Raw genomic sequence first — 17849 nt, forward strand, 5'->3', positions numbered from 1 at the left:
GGAGGTGGGGGAGGGGGAAGGTGGTGGGGGCGGGGGAGGGGGATGGGTGGTTGGGAGGGGGAGGGGAGGAGAGTGGATCAAGGGGAGATTTGAAACGGAGAGGGGAAATGGGAGGGAGTGCAGAAAAGGGAGGGGGAAAAGAGAATAGAAGAGGGAGAGAGGTTGGGGACAAAAATAGACAATGGTTGGATAAAGGTTCAAATACAGCTTGATTCACAATTGCAAATAATTGTTTTCCTCTATTGCAGAAAGTAGGGATAAAATTCCTCCTGGGATTACCATCCTGGGTTATGTCTCTCAGTTGTTGCTGTGCAGAAGCCTCCTTAGGAAGCGGCATCTCGTCCATAAATTCACTGCCCTATTGATGATCTGGTCTCCTTGTCTCAATCCAGTTCAATCACTGGTTTGCTGCTCTTTTGTGCATGTTTAATTTTAATCATATTTCTGTGCCCAATACTGTAAAACACACAAACTCTGACTACAGTATATAAACACTTCCCTGAAGGAGCCCAGGTTCGATTCCTGGCTTCAGTCACTGTGTGTGTGGAGTCTGCACATTCTCCCCATGTCTGCATGGATTTCCTCCAGGTGCTCTGGTTTCCTCCCACTGTCCAAAAGATGCGCTGGTTAGGTGTATTGAACATGCTAAATTCTCCATCAGTGTGGCGACTCGGGGATTGTCACAATAACTTCATTGCAGTGTTAATGTGAGCCTACTTGTGAAACTAATAAATAAATTTTAAAACTTTCTTCACCAGTCACTGGGAAATTCATACATTTCACAAGCCTGACAGCACTTGGTGAACTTGACCAGCGGGAACAGGAGCTGAGGCTGATCGTTTTTTTAACAAAAATACATTTCCCAGGTGTTGAGATCAACTTTAGTGTTTGCCTCCACCTGATACCTGCTGACCCACCAGAGAAGTGGACTGGCTGGGACCTTTCATCTCCTGATCACTCTACCGACTGAATCTTTATAGGAGCCCCATTCTCTTGTTGTTGCCAGCAGCCATCAGGGCTAAAGATAATGCAGGCACCTCAAAGGATAATTTTGGCACAATTGACACTCCAGAACGTAGAATCCCTACAGTGTAGAAGGAGGCCATTCTACACATCAGGTCTGCACCAACACTCTGACATGATGAAGCTCATGATTCCAAATAAACCTGTTGGACTTTAATCTGATGTTGTGAGACTTCTTACTGTGCCCACTCCAGTCCAATGCTGGCATCTCCACCTCATGGCATAATTTATAATAAAACTATATCCATTAAACCACAGAATTAAATAAACACAGATATCTCAGAGGTTTGGAGTCCTAGTTAGGGAGGGGCAAAGCCCTGAACCTGAAAACGAGGATGAGAATTTTATAATTTAGGATTTGCTTGGCCAGAGGCCAGTGTAGGTTAGCAAGCCCATGGTGATGGAATTTGGATGCACTTAAGTTTATGGTGGGTAAAATGTGGGAGCAGATCAGGCATGCATTGAAATATTCAGGTAGAGAGATATCAGAGGCTCGGGTGAGGGCTTTAGCAGCAGACAAGTGGAAGCAAGGACAGTGTCAGGTGATGTGAAATAGGCAGTCTTGCTGATGACACAGCTATGTGAATGGAAGAAAATATTGGTGCCAAACATGATACCAAGGTTGTGAACAATCTAGCTGTGCCTCAGACAGATACCAGGGAGAGTGATGGAGTTGAGAGCTATGGAACAAAGCTCTTAAGCTGGGATGGAAGATAATGGTTTCTATCTTCCCATTATTGAATTGGAGAAGATTTATGCATATCCAGTACTGGATGGTGGACAAGCAGATTGATAATTTAGCAGTGGAAGAGATGAGGTGCTTGTGAGTTAGAATTGGGCCAATGTTTATCCCTCCATCAACAACACGTTATCAAGGGTGTTGGTTGCTTGCAAATTAGCTGCCATATTTCCTGTGTTAAAATGGCCTTTCCAATTCTAAAGTACATAAGTGACTGTTAAGCACTTTGTGACATCTGATGGCTGTGAAAGCGCTGTATAAATGCAAGTCTTTTTTTCTAGGTGTTGCCAGTCTACGAGTGAAAACCTGTGTGTTTTCAGATGATGCCACCAAGGTACAGCATATAGATGGCAAATAAGAGATAGCTCAGAGAGGTGCGAGAGTGAGGAGAGATGCCACTGACTATGATTTGCTGACAATTAGATAGAAAAAATGGAACCAGGCAAATGGAGAAGCTGCAGATTAAATCAATAGTTCAAACTTTCCAATCAAACTGAGTTCTCAGTTAAAGGCTACAATAAAACTGCAAATTTGAAATTTGGCAATTCTTATTAAGATACATAATTATTTTGAAAGTAGCTGAAAACATTGCAGACAGGTAGATGTATAGCTTTATTTTAATGATATATGTAAACGTATTTTATATTCAGTTGGATGACCAACAATTAAACATGTTTTGAATCTGCTGAACTGGTTCAGATGTTGTTTTGTAGCAGATATACAGCAGCATGTGTCAAACAAGCTGAGAACATGCACAAAAGCAATCAAATACTTACCACGCACACAATGAGAGACATAAAATTATATTTTATGAATTTCTTTACCGCAGGTACAAAAGAAGCAGAAGGAAAAAGCTAACCTTGAAAGCCAGCTGACCAATGTTGAGGATCGCATCCGAGCAATGACAGTGCATCTGCAGAATGTTCAGCAGGAACTAACTAATACACAGGTATATATTAGTAGAAAAAGATCAGCTCATTCTGACCATTGCAGCAGTGTTTCATACTGACTGAAATGGCCCAATGCAAGATGTCATTGCAAGGTTCTCTACAGATAGACTTGCATGAGATTACAAAAGTCTCAGATTTTAATTACTGCTCCTGCCAACTATTTATTTCATCTGAGATTTGCTGTGTACATTTAAAAGTTTGTTTTGTTTATCCTATCAAAATCATTCTTGTTTAGAACCATAACAGCACAGATCTCACCTTTTTGAACAGATGCATAACTGCACCTGTTTTCAGCGAATCAAACTTAAACTGTCACCATCCTGGTGCCACTTTTGACCTGTAGCTTCCAGTGATGTTAAAGGCCATGCAGGTGCCTCAGCCCAGACATGATCTAAGGAATGATTACCCTCAGTGACAGACTGCATTGCTATGACATATCCAATATCCGTGCCCTCCTTCATCAGTGCACCACAGCAATGAAAGACACTTCACCTCTGGTGTTTGCGCTCCCTGGCATTCTGAACATGCTTCTTTTACAAACATAAACCTATACAATATCACTCCTGTCTAATCTGTTCTGGTCACGCTGAGATATTTTAAATGCATAGCAGCAGGCCAATGGGATGGCATGGTGATTTGATCATCCAGCCAACTCAATGCAGCACTTACCCTTCACTGACCATAGAATTTGAGTCACGCAGTTCACATGGTCCCAATGTGGGCGTTTGTGCCTGGTATCGCCCTGTGCATGAGTGTACCACCTGGCCTCAAATTTCATAGGCGCATTTTAATTTATGTTGGACTTTCAGCTTGCAATTTGAAATGTCTTTCACCTTAGCAGAAAGCTCTAGGTCACTGAATCTCTTCCTGCACATGATCCAGGTTCTTGCAATAAATGTTCATTATGTCTACTTTCTACAACCTCCTTCTTCCATCTGCTGGAAACAAGGCACCACTCCTTAGCCTGACTATCTGCAGAACATCTCCAGGGAGGTGTTACTGAATTGTGAAATGGCTCTTCCTCATTATGAAGCCATTTCTCTGCAGCATCCATTGCTATAAACTACTTCTTATGTAGTCTGTATTTGTAGCCTGTCTGAATGCTACACGTGCTTTTGGAAATGGTGCTCACAGTGAGTTGCTTACTTTTATCTGGCTGTTCTCTCACTTACCAGTTCTTCACTGGCTCTTCCTTGTAAAATTGTTGAAGAAGTCTCACCATGTCAACTCAACCCAATTTCAGGCCATTAACTCTATTTCCCTTTACAAATGTTACTAGACCTGCTGAGTATTTTTAGCATTTGGGGTGTGAGGTAGTTCCCAAAGTCTAATTAAAATGTGAACTAGTTGAGTAAATTGAACCTTCCAGTATTGGTGGAGTATTATTACTTGCTCCTTTGGCAAATTCATCAATTTTTTTCTCATAGTGGAAAAATATCTTGAAACAATGCAATGCTGCTGATAATTTTATTTCTTTTAGGCTTTACAAAAAGCTCGAGAAAAAGAACTTGAAACAGAACAACAGTTCAGGTTCCTTGCAGAGCGGGAGATGGAGCGTCTCAAACAAGAGATTCGGCGGTTTGAGAATGACATGGCTGTATTGAGGGAGAGAAAAAATATTATGGAGGTAAGTGTTTAATAGGTTGTTAAATTGCTGCATATTTCCTTAGTGTCATTTGAGTGGGTGATTGGTCCAATCATATCAGTTTCCTGCCTGGTAGATTAGGGAAAAATTATTCCACCATGTTCAGCGTCTTCAAGTTCTTCTTACAATGAAGCTATGACTATCAGCCTGCTAATGAGGTTACAGTGAGCAGTTTTACACAGTTATTGGTGCTAGCAGTGTTGGTGAATTCCAAATGTGTTCACACCCAGTGGGAATCATGTTTTAGGCCCAATGCCCCACTCAGTGGGCGATTGGGATTCCTGTTAGCTACGAATTGTTGATGGTAACCATTTGAAGTTGTTACTATGACTATTATGATTTTGGACTGTGTTTTTGGGGGTAATTTGGAGAAATGAAGGGGCTCATGTGACCTACTCTGAATTCTACTGACAACAAGCCACAATGACTTGGTTGTTATATGGTTGGCCCAGTTTAATTTCTAAACAATGGTAACCCCTGGGATATTGATTGATGGAGAATCAGCAATGCCGTAAAGTGTAAAGGGGAGCTGATTAAATTATTTTTTGTTGTAGATGCTTGTTGTCTGACATTTGTGGTGCAAATGTTACTTGCTATTTTGAGAAGGGAAGAGTCTAACCAATCTAATTATTAAATTTACATTTAATTCCAGGTTAAAGTGAATACAAAGTAATGACAGCATAGAATACCGTAAAGCTATCACCTGGCTAACTAAAGAATCTTTAGAGGCTAGGAAGGGTACCAATATGGTGGCAGCATGGAACTTCTATAAAATCTATAAATGGAAGAGAGGGAGGAATTCATTAAAATTACAATCACTGGGGAAGTGGTATTGAGCAAATTGTTGAGGTTGACAAATCCCCAGGTCTGGGTGAACAGGGTGTGAAAGAAGTGGCTAATGAGACAGATGATGCATTGGTTTTAATTTTCCAAACTTCCATAGATTTGGGAAAAGTTCCTTTACATTGTACAATAGCAAATGTAATTCAATGAAAAGGAAGGGAGACAGAAAACACGAAAGCTGTTCAGTTAGCCCTACATCTCTCATTGGGAAAATGTTAGAAACCATTTTAAACGTGTTAGAAAGCACTTGAAAAAATTCAAGGCAACAAAGCAGAGTCGGCCTTGTTTTGTGAAAGGGGAATCATGTTTTACCAATTTATTGAAGTTCTTCAAAGGAATGACATTAGCTGTGGATAAAGGGGATGTATTGTAGTTAGATTTTCAGAAAGCATCTGATAAGGTGGCACATCAAAGGTTAGTGTGTAAAATAAAAACTCATGGTTTGGGGGAGGGGGGGTAACATATTAGCATGGAGTGAAATTGTCAAGCTGACAAGAGACAGAAAGTTGGCATAAATTTTTTTTCAGATTGGCAGAATGTGGTGATGTTATGCCATGGGGATCAGTGCTGGGCCTTAACTTTTTTACAATATATGTAAATGACTTAGATGAAGGGACAGAAGTAATGGTTGCTAAATTTGCTGGGACACAAAGATAGGCAGGAAAATAAATTGTGAAGAGGATGTAAGGAAGCTACGAAGGAACATAGATTAAGTGAGTGTGCAAACATTTGGTAAATGGAGTATAATGTGGGCAAATTGTCTAGTTTGGAGAGGAAGAATAAAAAATTCCAGTCCAATTCTCTTTCCACACCCAGTGGTAGACTAAGACAGATTTTTACCTGTTTCCGTTGCTAGTAATTCCTGGAATAGGTCACTAGTCTGTCATCAGAGACTTACAGCTTGAGGGGCACCACGCCACATCATGCGTCGGTGACCAGGAGTCTTTCCCGTTCTTAACATCAGCCATTGGCCATGTTGGGTAGTCCAATCTGTTTTAATTTCAGGTCTCAAACATCTGCAATATTTTGCTTTTAGTATCAGATGAGCAGTTTGATCATTTAGCAAAAGTGGAGGAGTCTAACAGTAGATCTGGGTGTTGTAAGCATATGTGTGAAAACTACCGCTATGCAAGCAAGATTACAAGCAAGGGTTTCTGTGGCTCTGGAACCGGGTGGGAACAGTTCTACCCTAAAAATTAACTTTCCTTCAATGTTCCTCTACTATTGACCTTCTCTGCACTCCTTCTAGAGCAAGAACATCCTTCCTTAGATAAGGAGACCAAAACTGCACACAATATTCCATACTCCTTGGTGAGTATGGCCTCACCAAGGCCTTGTATAATTGCATCAAGATATCCCTGCTCCTGTACTCTAATCCTCTCTTTGAAGGCCTAGACAACAATAGAGATACATTGAAGGAACTTTTTTTTCTTAAACATAGACACAAATATATTTTATAAACACTAAACATTATTGGATTTGCACTTTGCAGATTTTATAATATTCAGTGGACTAAGCACTACTATATGTTTGAATGTTACTTGCTACTGTGACTAAACGTGCTAGGGTTAAAAGGAGATACTGGAGAAAATGTAAATAATTGTTCATGTTTTTAGAATGACATCTATAGGTACACACAGAAAATTGAGGATTTGAAATGTCAGTTGAACTGGGACAAGCAAGCTTTGGAGGCCTGGCTGGAAGAATCAGCCAAAACAGATGAAGATGCAATTACCATCCAAAAGTATGCGCAAGAGGATGAGGGAAAAATCAGGGTAAGTTTTGTTTTATTACTATTTATTTACTTATAATGTGTCCCATAGCAATTTTCATAAACCCTATGAAATAACACAACATAAGTGAGCACTAAAACAAGCATGTGCATGCTCCTCTGATGGATAAGGCAAGAGGTATACGTTCTCTTCTGATTTTTCTGATTTTATCCAGGTTCTGTGTTAAGTTAGCTGGTTACTGCTATAGAAAGGGTGAGAGTGTTGCAACCAGCTTCAGTGATCCAAGGCAGGAAAGGGAGAGGAATCTGCTCATCTTTACTTCACTTATAACAGATTGGTCTTGATTTTGTGCTTTTAAATGGAAAACTGTCAACACTTGCCATGGTTATGACTGTGAAACCAAGAGTCACTTCTGGTATCTGCACATGTTCAGTTAAACAAGGAAATCCAGAGGTTATTGTCAATAACTTCTTGCTCCTCCAAAGCACTCAATTGTCAAAGTCTCCACTTGTGGAAATCTTTAGAGATCACTTGAATTAACACGAGCTTTACTTCTATGCTATCCTCACTGCAAAACCCTTGAAAAAGTTACACCTTGTTGAATGAGGTGTAACTATTTCTTAACAGCATACTCTGAACACCTTCTCTGGCCGTGGAAAAAAAAACAATTTTGTATTTATGGAATATAAAATTTCTCATTTATAAAATATCATAGATTTTTCAAATATCAATTTTTAAGTTTTTATGATATTTCAGCTTCTACAAGAATAATACAAGAGTCTGAATAGACTTGATAGGGTAAACAGTGGGACGTTGTTTCTCCTGGCTGGGTAATCTACAAAATGGAGACACAGTCTCAGAATAAGGAGCTGATCATTTAAGGACTAAGATAAAGAGAAATTTCTTCACTCATAGGGTTGCGAATCTTTGGAATTCTCTACCTCAGCAATTGGGACACTCTATATTTGTGTATATTTAATGTTGTTGCAGACAGATGTTTGGCCTTTCAAAGAATCGGGATATGAGAAGCATATAGAAAAGTGGAGTTATGGCTGATGATCAGCAATGATTGCATTAAATTGTAGAACAGGTTAGAGGAGCCATTTGGTCTACTCCTGCTCCTATTTCTTATGTTCCTCTCTTTGGATATGCCCCAATTTATTTCACTCTCTGTAAAATGATTAAGAAGTGAAGGCTAATCAGTGTTTTCTATTTCCTTGTTTGCTGTCTTTGTTACTCTTCAGTGTTTTGGCTGTTTATCCATTTGGATGACATCACTGATGGCACAGTAGTTAGCACTGCTTCCACACAGCACCAGGAACCCAGGTTCAATTTCAGCCTTGGGTGACTGTGTAGAGTTCTCCCCGTGTCTGCAGGGTTTCCTCCAGGAGTGCTGATTTCCTCCTGCTGTCCAAAAATGTGCAGATTAGGTGAATAGGCCCTGCTAAATTGCTCCTTAGTGTTCAAAGATGCATAGGTTGGGGGATTAGCAGGGTAAATATGTGGGGTAGGGCCTAACTGGGATGCTCTTTTGGATAGTCGGTGCAGACTCAATGTGTCAAATGGCCTCCTTCTGCACTGCAAGGATCTTATGATTCTATTGACAACTTCGCTTTTCTCCAAAGCTCTTGAACAGGGAAAGCTATTATGGAGGCCATGCAAAGATTGGACAGTAAGTTGGACCAGTGGGCCACTGAGTTGCAGGCCAAGATAGAAGAGCTAACAGAGGAGCTCAGATCATCAGTTAAATCTCTCCAAGATGTCACTGTCACCCATGAGAACTGCTTGAAGGAGCTTAAGGACTCGGAAGCATTTAGCGGAAACACTATCTCCCAGCTGAAGAGCCAAGTTACTCATTTGACATCGGAGGTTAAGTCCCTAAGGGAGAAATGTGATGAGATGGAAGGACGCCAAAGACAAGGTAACATCCATCTGATAGGCCTTCTGGAGTGAATCAAGGGCCCAAATATCACAGACTTTGTCGTCTGGCTATTGAAGAATATGCTGGAATTTGAGGATGAGCCACTTCTGGATCGCGCACATGGAGTGTTATGGGCAAAGTTCAGACTGGGAGACGCTTGTTTGCCTATTAGTGCTCAAGTACATTACACCTGAGCATGAGACAGAATCTTGCAGCAAGCAGCACAGGCTATCACTGTGAGGTACCAGGAAAATAAGCTGTTAATTATTCCAGATTTTACCCCGGTGGTGGCAAGGAAAAGGGCAGTCTTCACTGACATCAAACGATTTCTGGGTGACTGTCCTGGGGTCAGGTTTGGGCTCAGCTTTCCAGCCTGCTTGAGGATTAGCCTCAACAATGGAACTGAGCACAAGTTCACGGATCTGGTGGCGATGATGAAATTTGTGGAGCAGACTTTTGAATCAGGTGACCGCACGGTGGATGTAAACTGATTTTTTTTTTATGAACCTGCATGCTATACCCAGATCGAATTGTCGGCCAGGAAAGGGTAATGGATTTTGCGACTGTTTGGTTAAGTGTTACGTTTTTGGGATTTCTACAGACCTTTTCGGGTTATAGCACCTCTGACCATGATGGGAGTGGAGGTAGAGATCGTATCCCATGTGGAGTGCTCTGAAGGCGCCATTGTAAGGAAGTGTTGGAGGCACAGATGCCCTGTTTGGGAGGGCGCACGTGGGGGGGGGAGGGGGGATGCTGTGTTTGCGGGTTTGGTCTGTGGGGTGTTTTTATGTCTTTGCTATATCTTTTTTTCTCTGGTGTGGTTTGGCCTCTTTCAAGCCTACCCTCTCTTTTTTGTGGTTTGTTCCCCACGGCCGGTGGGAGGAAGTAGGAGGGAACCCTGGTGTGTGGCTTTTGCCAATGTCAGAGGTTGGGGGAAGACTCCCCAGTGAGGAGGGATACCAAGCTACTGTTAGGAATGTGGGATGCTGGCGAGGAGGCCCTTACCCTCCGACCTTAGAGTGATCAAGTTGATTAGCTGGAACATCAGGGAATTAAATCATCCAGTTAAACGCGGTAAGATATTTAACATCCATTGACAACTGGGTACCCAAATTGCATTTCTCCAAGAGACCCACCTTAGGCCAGTGGACTATTTTAGGCTCCATAGAGGATGGCGGCAGAGGGGGGAGGAGGGGTAGGTGGTGTCAATGCTTTCACTCAACTTTTCATACCAAGGCATGGGGCCAGCAATCCTCATCCACAAGTCCTTACCCTTGGTAGGAGCTAATATCAGTTCTGACTCAAATGGCCAATACGTCATCCTCATAGGTAAATTATATGAGACACCCCTGCTGTTAGCCAATGTGTATGCCAAACTGGACTGTGAAAACTTTTTCTGGTTGTTTTCGCACTACTTCCAAATTTGCATTCACATCAGTTGATACTGGGTGGCGATTTCAATTGTTGGTTGAATCTTGCCCTGGACCGCTCCTCCCCCAGGACCGCTGTATCTTCTAAATTGGCAGAAATTATTCAATAATTTCTCGGAGAATACGTGGTATCAGACCCAAGGATTTTCTTAACCCAACTAGTAGGGAACATTTTTTTTCACCTGTCCACTGAATGTATTCACGTATAGATTACTTTTTGGTATATAATAAGTTGCTCCTGGCTATGCGCTCAAGCTCCTACGAAACTATTGTAATGTCAGACCATGCTGCCTTGATAATGGACTTGGTAGAGGGGAGGAGGTTGGGCTCCCGTATGCCTTGGCGATTTAATACTTGTCTGCTCTCTGATGATGAATTTATTAGATTTCTGTTCACCAGATCGATGATTTCTCAGAATTTAATGATGCCCTGGGAGTCTAGGCAGCTACTTTATGGGAAACGTTGAAGGTTTATTTAAGGGGCCAGATCATATCTTATTCAGCGAATAAGATAAACAAGGCGAAGCAGGAAGTAGGAAATTATCAGAATTGCTGGGATGTATTGCCCACAATGATGCTGCACATGCTGTGGGCCCATCCCCAGAGGTAAATGAGGAACAGGCAGAGTTTGAGTAATCCTGTTTAGGTGGAAATCAGGTGGCCCCCCCCCAACGCATTCTTAGTGGGTGAAGGAGGTGGTAGATACCGTTAAGCTGGAGAAGGTGAAATGCATGTTACGTAGGTCCACTGCTAGATTCTAAAACACCTGGCAATCATTTATAGCGCACGTTGGAATGTTACAATTGGAGTCGGGTGAGTAGATACCCAATGGCTTCAGGACCCCAGGTGCTCCCACAGAACCCCCCTTCCCGATTGGTGGACATGCCCTGGCCCTTTACCTGAGTATGCCTGCCCACCCTGCCAAGGTATGGGGACCAACGAGAACTTTTCTCTTTTCCCTCTCACTCTCTTACTCCTCTCTCCTTCGCTGTCTGTCTTTCTCTTCTGTGCTCACTAGTTGATAGCCTGGGCTGTTTGGGTGCTCAGCTGGTTCTCTAGTGGCGTTCCTCTGCTCTTTTGTTTTTATGTTATTACCGTCATTACCAGTGCAATTAGACGGGACTTAGGTGACGGGGTTGCCAGGGGTACCAAGGACTTGTGCCTGGCCACAGGGAGCCCTGAGCCCAGTCACGTTGAAATGTACATATGAGCACTGTGTGGATCTGTATCTGTTTGTTTGCTATGTAAAATATAAGAAAATTTTTAATCAACACATGTTGTCACCTACCCATCTTTCATGTAATTCTGTTTGAATATTTCCATCACGTTTCTGTCCCTGTCATGATGAAGGCCTAAACAAAGTCACAATTAATATATTTGATGTTGGTGACCATAAGGTGTATTATCCATCAGTCTCCTCCTCAATCTGTCTGTAGCCTTATCCCTTTCTTATCTCAATAATCTCGTCCAGTTTTAGTGACACTCTGCCCAGAATCATCCATTCCTCCTTCTATGCCTGTTGTGTACTGTCCTGTGTTCCACTAATGTAGCCTCGCCTACAGCTATCAAGAAGCTATGTTCTCGATTTCTTTCCTGAAACTGCTCCACTTCTCCATTCCTTTTTCCCCTTTAAGATATTCTTTAAAAACTACTTTATCCTATCAACTCTATTTATCTGCATGAGATTGATGTCCCTTTTATCTAATTATGTCCCAATGAAATACTTTAGGACATTGTTGTACAGCAAATGGGCTATTGAATTATTGTTGTTGTTGTTGTTGTTGTTATTGCTATTGTGCTGTTCCAGTAAAGTTAGTGAATTTTGGACCTAATGGAAAAATAGGAAAGAGATATTGTATAAAGCACAAACTTATTTGTTTGTATTTCTGTTTATTATAGGAAATTACAGTACGAATGGAGAGGATGACTGCTGAAGCAAACAAAAAGCGTAAACTACTTGACAATGAAATGACTGAAACAATTGCAGCTCAGGTTAGATACATACAGTTGTATTCAAAGTTTAATTTTTATTCAATAGTATAATATTTTTGCTATTGTAAATATGATAAATATAATCTTGTGTTACATATAAGGTATAGAAATACAATTACCTTAAGTTTAAACATGCTAACATTAATGTACAGCAGCAAATATAAAAATTGCATTTTGTAGAAGACAAATTTAGAAACTTGTTTCTATTGTTAGATGGAGCTGGACAAAATAGCACATGACTTTCGCAGATCCCACAGGGAGAGACAAGAACTCATCAATCAGTGGCAGGACACTATTGAACAGATGCAGAAAAGAGATCAGGAAATGGACAAGTGTGCATTGGTAAGGAGCTTCATTTCCATATTTGTAATCTGACTTGCAGTACAATTCAGTATTCCCTCACATGCTAAAGAGATTATATAGAAATTAATGTGATTTGAGGGTGATTTCATTACTTTGGCATACTCCCAAGCCGTTGCTGGGAGATTGGCAGTTGTACACATCAATGTCTTTGCTGGTTGTCTCACTGTTGCCAGTAAAATGTTCAAAAACGTGTTTATATTTTTAAGTTTGCTACTTTGGCCCATGTAATCAATTGCTCTAGCTTTGCAGGTTATTAACCGGGCTATCAACCCTGGTTCAATGAGGAATGCAGGAGGGCATGCCAGGAGCAGCACCAGGCATACTGAAATATGAGGTATCAACTGGCGAAGCTACAACACAAGATTACTTGTATGCCAGTCATCATAAGCAGCATGCCATAGGCCAAACTAAGAAATCCCACAACCAACAAATCAGATCTAAACTCATCCTATCACATCCAGTCATTAATAGTAGCTCACCACAGGAAGAGGTTTCACCAATATCCCCATCCTCAATGATGCAAGAGCCCAGCACAAAAGATAAGACTGCAGTATTTGCAACAATCTTCAGCCAGAAGTGCCAAGTGAATTGTCCAATCCGGTCTCCTCCAGAGGTCCCCAGCATCACAGTGCCGGTCTCCAGCCAATTTGATTTATTCCACATAATATCAATAAATGGCTGAAAACACTGGATGCTGCAAATACTCTGGGCCCTGACAATGTACTGGCAATTGTACTGAAAATTTGTGCTTCAAAATTTGCCGCATCCTTAGCCAAGCTGTCCAGTATAGCTCAACACTGGCTTTTACCCAGCAATGTGGAAAATTGTCTTGTACACAAAAAGCTGGACAAATTCAACCCAGCCAATTACCACCCCACCAGTCCACTCTTGATCATCAGTAAAGTAATGGAAGGGTCATCGATAGTGGTATTTGCTCAGCAATAATCTGCTCACTGACACTCAGTTTGAGCTCTGCCAAAGTCATTCCAGCCTTGGTTAAACATGGACAAAAGAGCAGAACTTCAGAGGTGAGATAAGAGTAACTGTCCTTGACATCAAGGGAGAATTTGACCTGTTAAGGTATCAAGGAACCTGAGCAAAACTGGAGTCAGTGGGAATCAGGGGGAAAGCTCTTGCTTGCAGTGATACTTAGCACAAAGAAATATGGTAATGGTTGTTCGAGGTCAGTCATCACAGTTCTAGGACATCACTACAGGAGGTCCTCAGGATAGTGTCTTAGGACGAACCATTTTCAGCTGCTTCGTCAATGCCCTTTCATCAGTGGGGATGTTGTCTGATAATTACAAAGTATCCAGCACCATTCACCACGACTCTGATACTGGAGCAGCCCATGTCCAAATGCAACAAGAGTTGGACAAATCCAGGCTTGGGCTGAGAAGTGGATTATAATATTTGCATCACACAAGTGCCAGACAATGACCATCAAGGGAAAATCTAACCATCACCCCTTGACATTCAAGGCCGTTACCATCACTGAAAACCCCACATCCAACGTCCTAGGGGCTGTCATTGACCAGAAACTGAACTGGACCAGTCATATAAATGCAGTGGCTACAAGAGCAGACCAGAAGTTAGAATTCTGCAGTGAGAAACTTACCCTCTGACTCCCAAAGTCACCATCTACAAGGCACAAGTCAGGATTGTAATGCAATATTCTCCGTTTGCCTGGACAAATGCAGCTCTAATAACACTCAGGAAGCTTGATACCATTGAAGACAAAGTAGCCTGTTTGATTGGCACCCTATCACCCTATTCACTCCCTTCATCACTAAAACATAGGGCCCATTACTACTCGTTAGAGTAGTACTCGTTAGAGTTTAGAAGAATGAGGGGAGATCTCATTGAGACGTATAAGATGATGAATGGGATGGATAGGATAGAGGTGGAAAGACTCTTCCCGCTCAAAAAAGACAGTAGGACTAGGGGGCACAGCCTCAAGATAAAGGGGGGGCGGTTCAGAACGGAGTTGAGGAGGAACTTCTTCACTCAAAGGGTGGTGAATCTCTGGAATTCTCTGCCCGTTGAAGTGGTGGAGGCTGCCTCGCTAAATATTTTTAAGAAGCGGGTTGATGGGTTTTTGATAAGAGAAGGGATTAAGGGTTATGGGGAGAGGGCGGGAAAGTGGAACTGAGCCACGACAGATCAGCCATGATCTTATTGAATGGCGGGGCAGGCTCGAAGGGCCAGATGGCCTACTTCTGCTCCTATTTCTTATGTTCTTATGTTCTTATTTTACCATTTTGATTCTAAGTGCTGGGCGGACTTGAAACTGGGAGTGTTTCAGATCCGACTTATGACCCATTCTGAGGCACCCCCATATGCACACTGACTGAAAAAAAATCAGCTATTTCGAATTGCACTGCAAAGCCTGTGGGCGGGGCTTAACATACCTGAAATCCTGCAGCTCTAATCAGCGCCTCCAACTGCGCATGTGTAGAAAAAAAAGAATGCTGCACCCCTGCCACAATCTCCCCATCCCCCAATGCTGATCTCAAGCAGAGAGCCGTTGGATGCTCAGCACCTACCTCCTCAGTAACTGGAGCGCCCAATTTGGACTATGGAACATGTCTGTTTCACGCCGATTCTGGATGGGCGAACACAGTGGTAAGGGGGAAAGTGCTGGTTTATTTGGGCATACAGCCCATTAAGTCAATTTAAATGCATGCAAATGTATTTAAATAGCCGTCACACAAGTTTTGGGCACAGTCCCGATCACAGCCATTTTCGGGCCTTGGCAAAGGGGAAACTGCCGCAGAGGCAAGCATGGATCACACTACTCGCCTCAAGCCTAACTTTACCAAGTTTTCACACCAAAGACAGGCGCAACCTGATGGGCCCATGGTGACAGGAGGGTGTAGCATCTACACGATACTTTGCAAGAATGCAGCAAAGCTCCTTAGACAGCATCTTCCAGACCTACAGCCTCTACCATCTAAAAGGATGAGAGCAGTTGACACATTGGAACACTACCACCTGGAAGTTCCCCTCCAAACTGCACACCATCCTAACTTGGAAGTATATCGCTGTTCCTTCACTGTTGCTGAGTCAAAATCATGGAAGTCACACACACAACAGCAGCACTGTGGCTGTACCTACAGTGCAGAAACAGCATTGGTTTGAGAATGCAGCTCACCACCACCTTCTCAAAAGCAATTAGGGATGGGCAATAAATGCTGGCCTAGCCAGAGACTCCAGATCCCTTGAATGAATAAAAAATAAATAAATTTAAATATCCTTTCCTCTGCTAGAGGAGTGCTGCATACACCAGGGGCTAACAGAGATCCATTGTATTTAACATTGTCTTGGTTCAAATGACTGAATTGTCGCTGGATACCTTTTTCTGTATTTGTAGATCCATTTAAAATTTCAGGTTGGAATTCCTGGATATAGCAGAGGACAAGCTTACAATTAATTTCCTGCCATTGTATTTTAAAATGATGCTGGTTTTCCATTGTAATGATACAGTTTTGTTAGTGCACATACAATCCCCATTGCTTACATTGTTCACGCTCAGTACATGTAATTAAAGTACAGTAATCTTCACTTAAAATTGTGTTGGTGTTCCTAACAGTTGTGCATTTCAGTGAAAGTGTGTTATGTGAATCATTGATCCCGTATGAATTAATGATAAAGCTGGAGTTAGATTCCTTTGGATATTTCTTGCCCAGAAAAATAAAATCAACATAAGAACATAAGAAATAGGAGCAGGAGTAGGCCATCTAGCCCTTCGAGCCTGCCCCGCCATTCAATAAGATCATGGCTGATCTGTCGTGGCTCAGTTCCACATTCCCACCCTCTCCCCATAACCCTTAATCCCCTCTCTTATCCCGCGTCTTAAAAATATTTAGCGAGGTACCCTCCACCACTTCAACGGGCAGAGAATTCCAGAGATTCACTACCCTTTGAGTGAAGAAGTTCCTCCTCAACTCTGTTCTAAACCACCCCCCCTTTATCTTGAGGCTGTGCCCCCTAGTCCTACTATCCTTTCTGAGCGGGAAGAGTCTCTCCACCTCTATCCTATCCATCCCATTCATCATCTTATACGTCTCAATGAGATCTCCCCTCATTCTTCTAAACTCTAACGAGTACAAGCCTAATTTATTCAGCCTCTCCTCATAGCTCAACCCCCTCAACTCCGGAATCAGCCTAGTAAACCTCTGCACTCCCTCCAAGGCCAAAATATCCTTGCGTAAGTACGGCGCCCAAAACTGCACACAGTACTCCAGCTGCGGCCTCACCAATGCCCTATACAGCCGCAGCAAGACCTCCCTACTTTTATATTCAATCCCCCTCGCTATGAAGGCCAGCATTCCATTCGCCTTCCTGACCACCTGCTGCACCTGCAAGCTGGGTTTTTGCGACTCATGCACAAGGACCCCGAGGTCCCTCTGCACTGTCGCCTGCTGCAGTTTTTCGCCACGTAAGTAATAATCCTTCCTACCATTATTCCTACCAAAGTGGACCACCTCGCACTTGCCAACATTAAATTCCATTTGCCATTTCCTGGCCCATTCGCCCAGCCTATCTAGATCCTTCTGTAGACTCTCCACACCCTCCGCACAATTTGCCGTTCCACCAATCGTGGTGTCATCAGCAAATTTCGACACCCTACACTTGGTTCCCTCCTCCAGATCATCTATATAAATGGTAAATAGCTGAGGCCCCAGCACCGACCCCTGGGGCACTCCACTAGTCACCATCCACCAATCCGAATAGACCCCCACTCTCTGCCTCCTATTTGACAACCAATCATCTATCCACGCTAACACCCTACCCCCAACTCCATGTCCCCTGACCTTCTGCAATAACCTCTTGTGAGGTACCTTGTCAAACGCCTTCTGAAAATTACAAAAAACATACAAGTTGAAATACTGTACCACACCTGTGCAGCATTCTGAACTAGAACAATTTGCAAAACAAAATAAATCACTGAATACAACAGAAATACTACATGCATTGAAGTTAGAGATTAATAAGTCATGTAAATAAGCCCTGAGTTGCAGATTCTGTGTTTCACCACAACACTCTTGGAATTCAGCTCAAATTTGCTTGCTTTTCTTGCCCACTCTGTCTGTCTCTCTCTCTCACTCTCTCCTTCCCCAGTCATTATCTCTTCCCACTGTGTGTGTGTGTGTGTGTGTGTGTGTGTGTGTGTGTGCACGCACGCGTGCATCTGTGTGAATGTGTCTC

General features: G+C 42.5%; 1 protein-coding gene across 1 annotated transcript in view; it reads left to right on the forward strand.

Annotated features, from left to right (window-relative positions):
- Positions 1 to 2000: 2000 nt before the first annotated feature.
- ccdc39 (coiled-coil domain 39 molecular ruler complex subunit) overlaps positions 2001 to 17849 on the forward strand; it is an 81567-nt gene continuing 65718 nt past the window's right edge. The window contains exons 1-6 of the mRNA XM_080186168.1: positions 2001 to 2096; positions 2592 to 2711; positions 4193 to 4339; positions 6817 to 6975; positions 12183 to 12275; positions 12489 to 12617. Of these exons, the coding sequence (XP_080042294.1) occupies positions 2001 to 2096; positions 2592 to 2711; positions 4193 to 4339; positions 6817 to 6975; positions 12183 to 12275; positions 12489 to 12617 (744 nt within the window). The remainder of the gene's footprint in view (positions 2097 to 2591; positions 2712 to 4192; positions 4340 to 6816; positions 6976 to 12182; positions 12276 to 12488; positions 12618 to 17849) is intronic.

This window comes from Carcharhinus amblyrhynchos, chromosome 3 (assembly GCF_965287045.1).
Source record: "Carcharhinus amblyrhynchos chromosome 3, sCarAmb.v2.hapA, whole genome shotgun sequence".
NCBI classification, from domain to species: domain Eukaryota; kingdom Metazoa; phylum Chordata; class Chondrichthyes; order Carcharhiniformes; family Carcharhinidae; genus Carcharhinus; species Carcharhinus amblyrhynchos.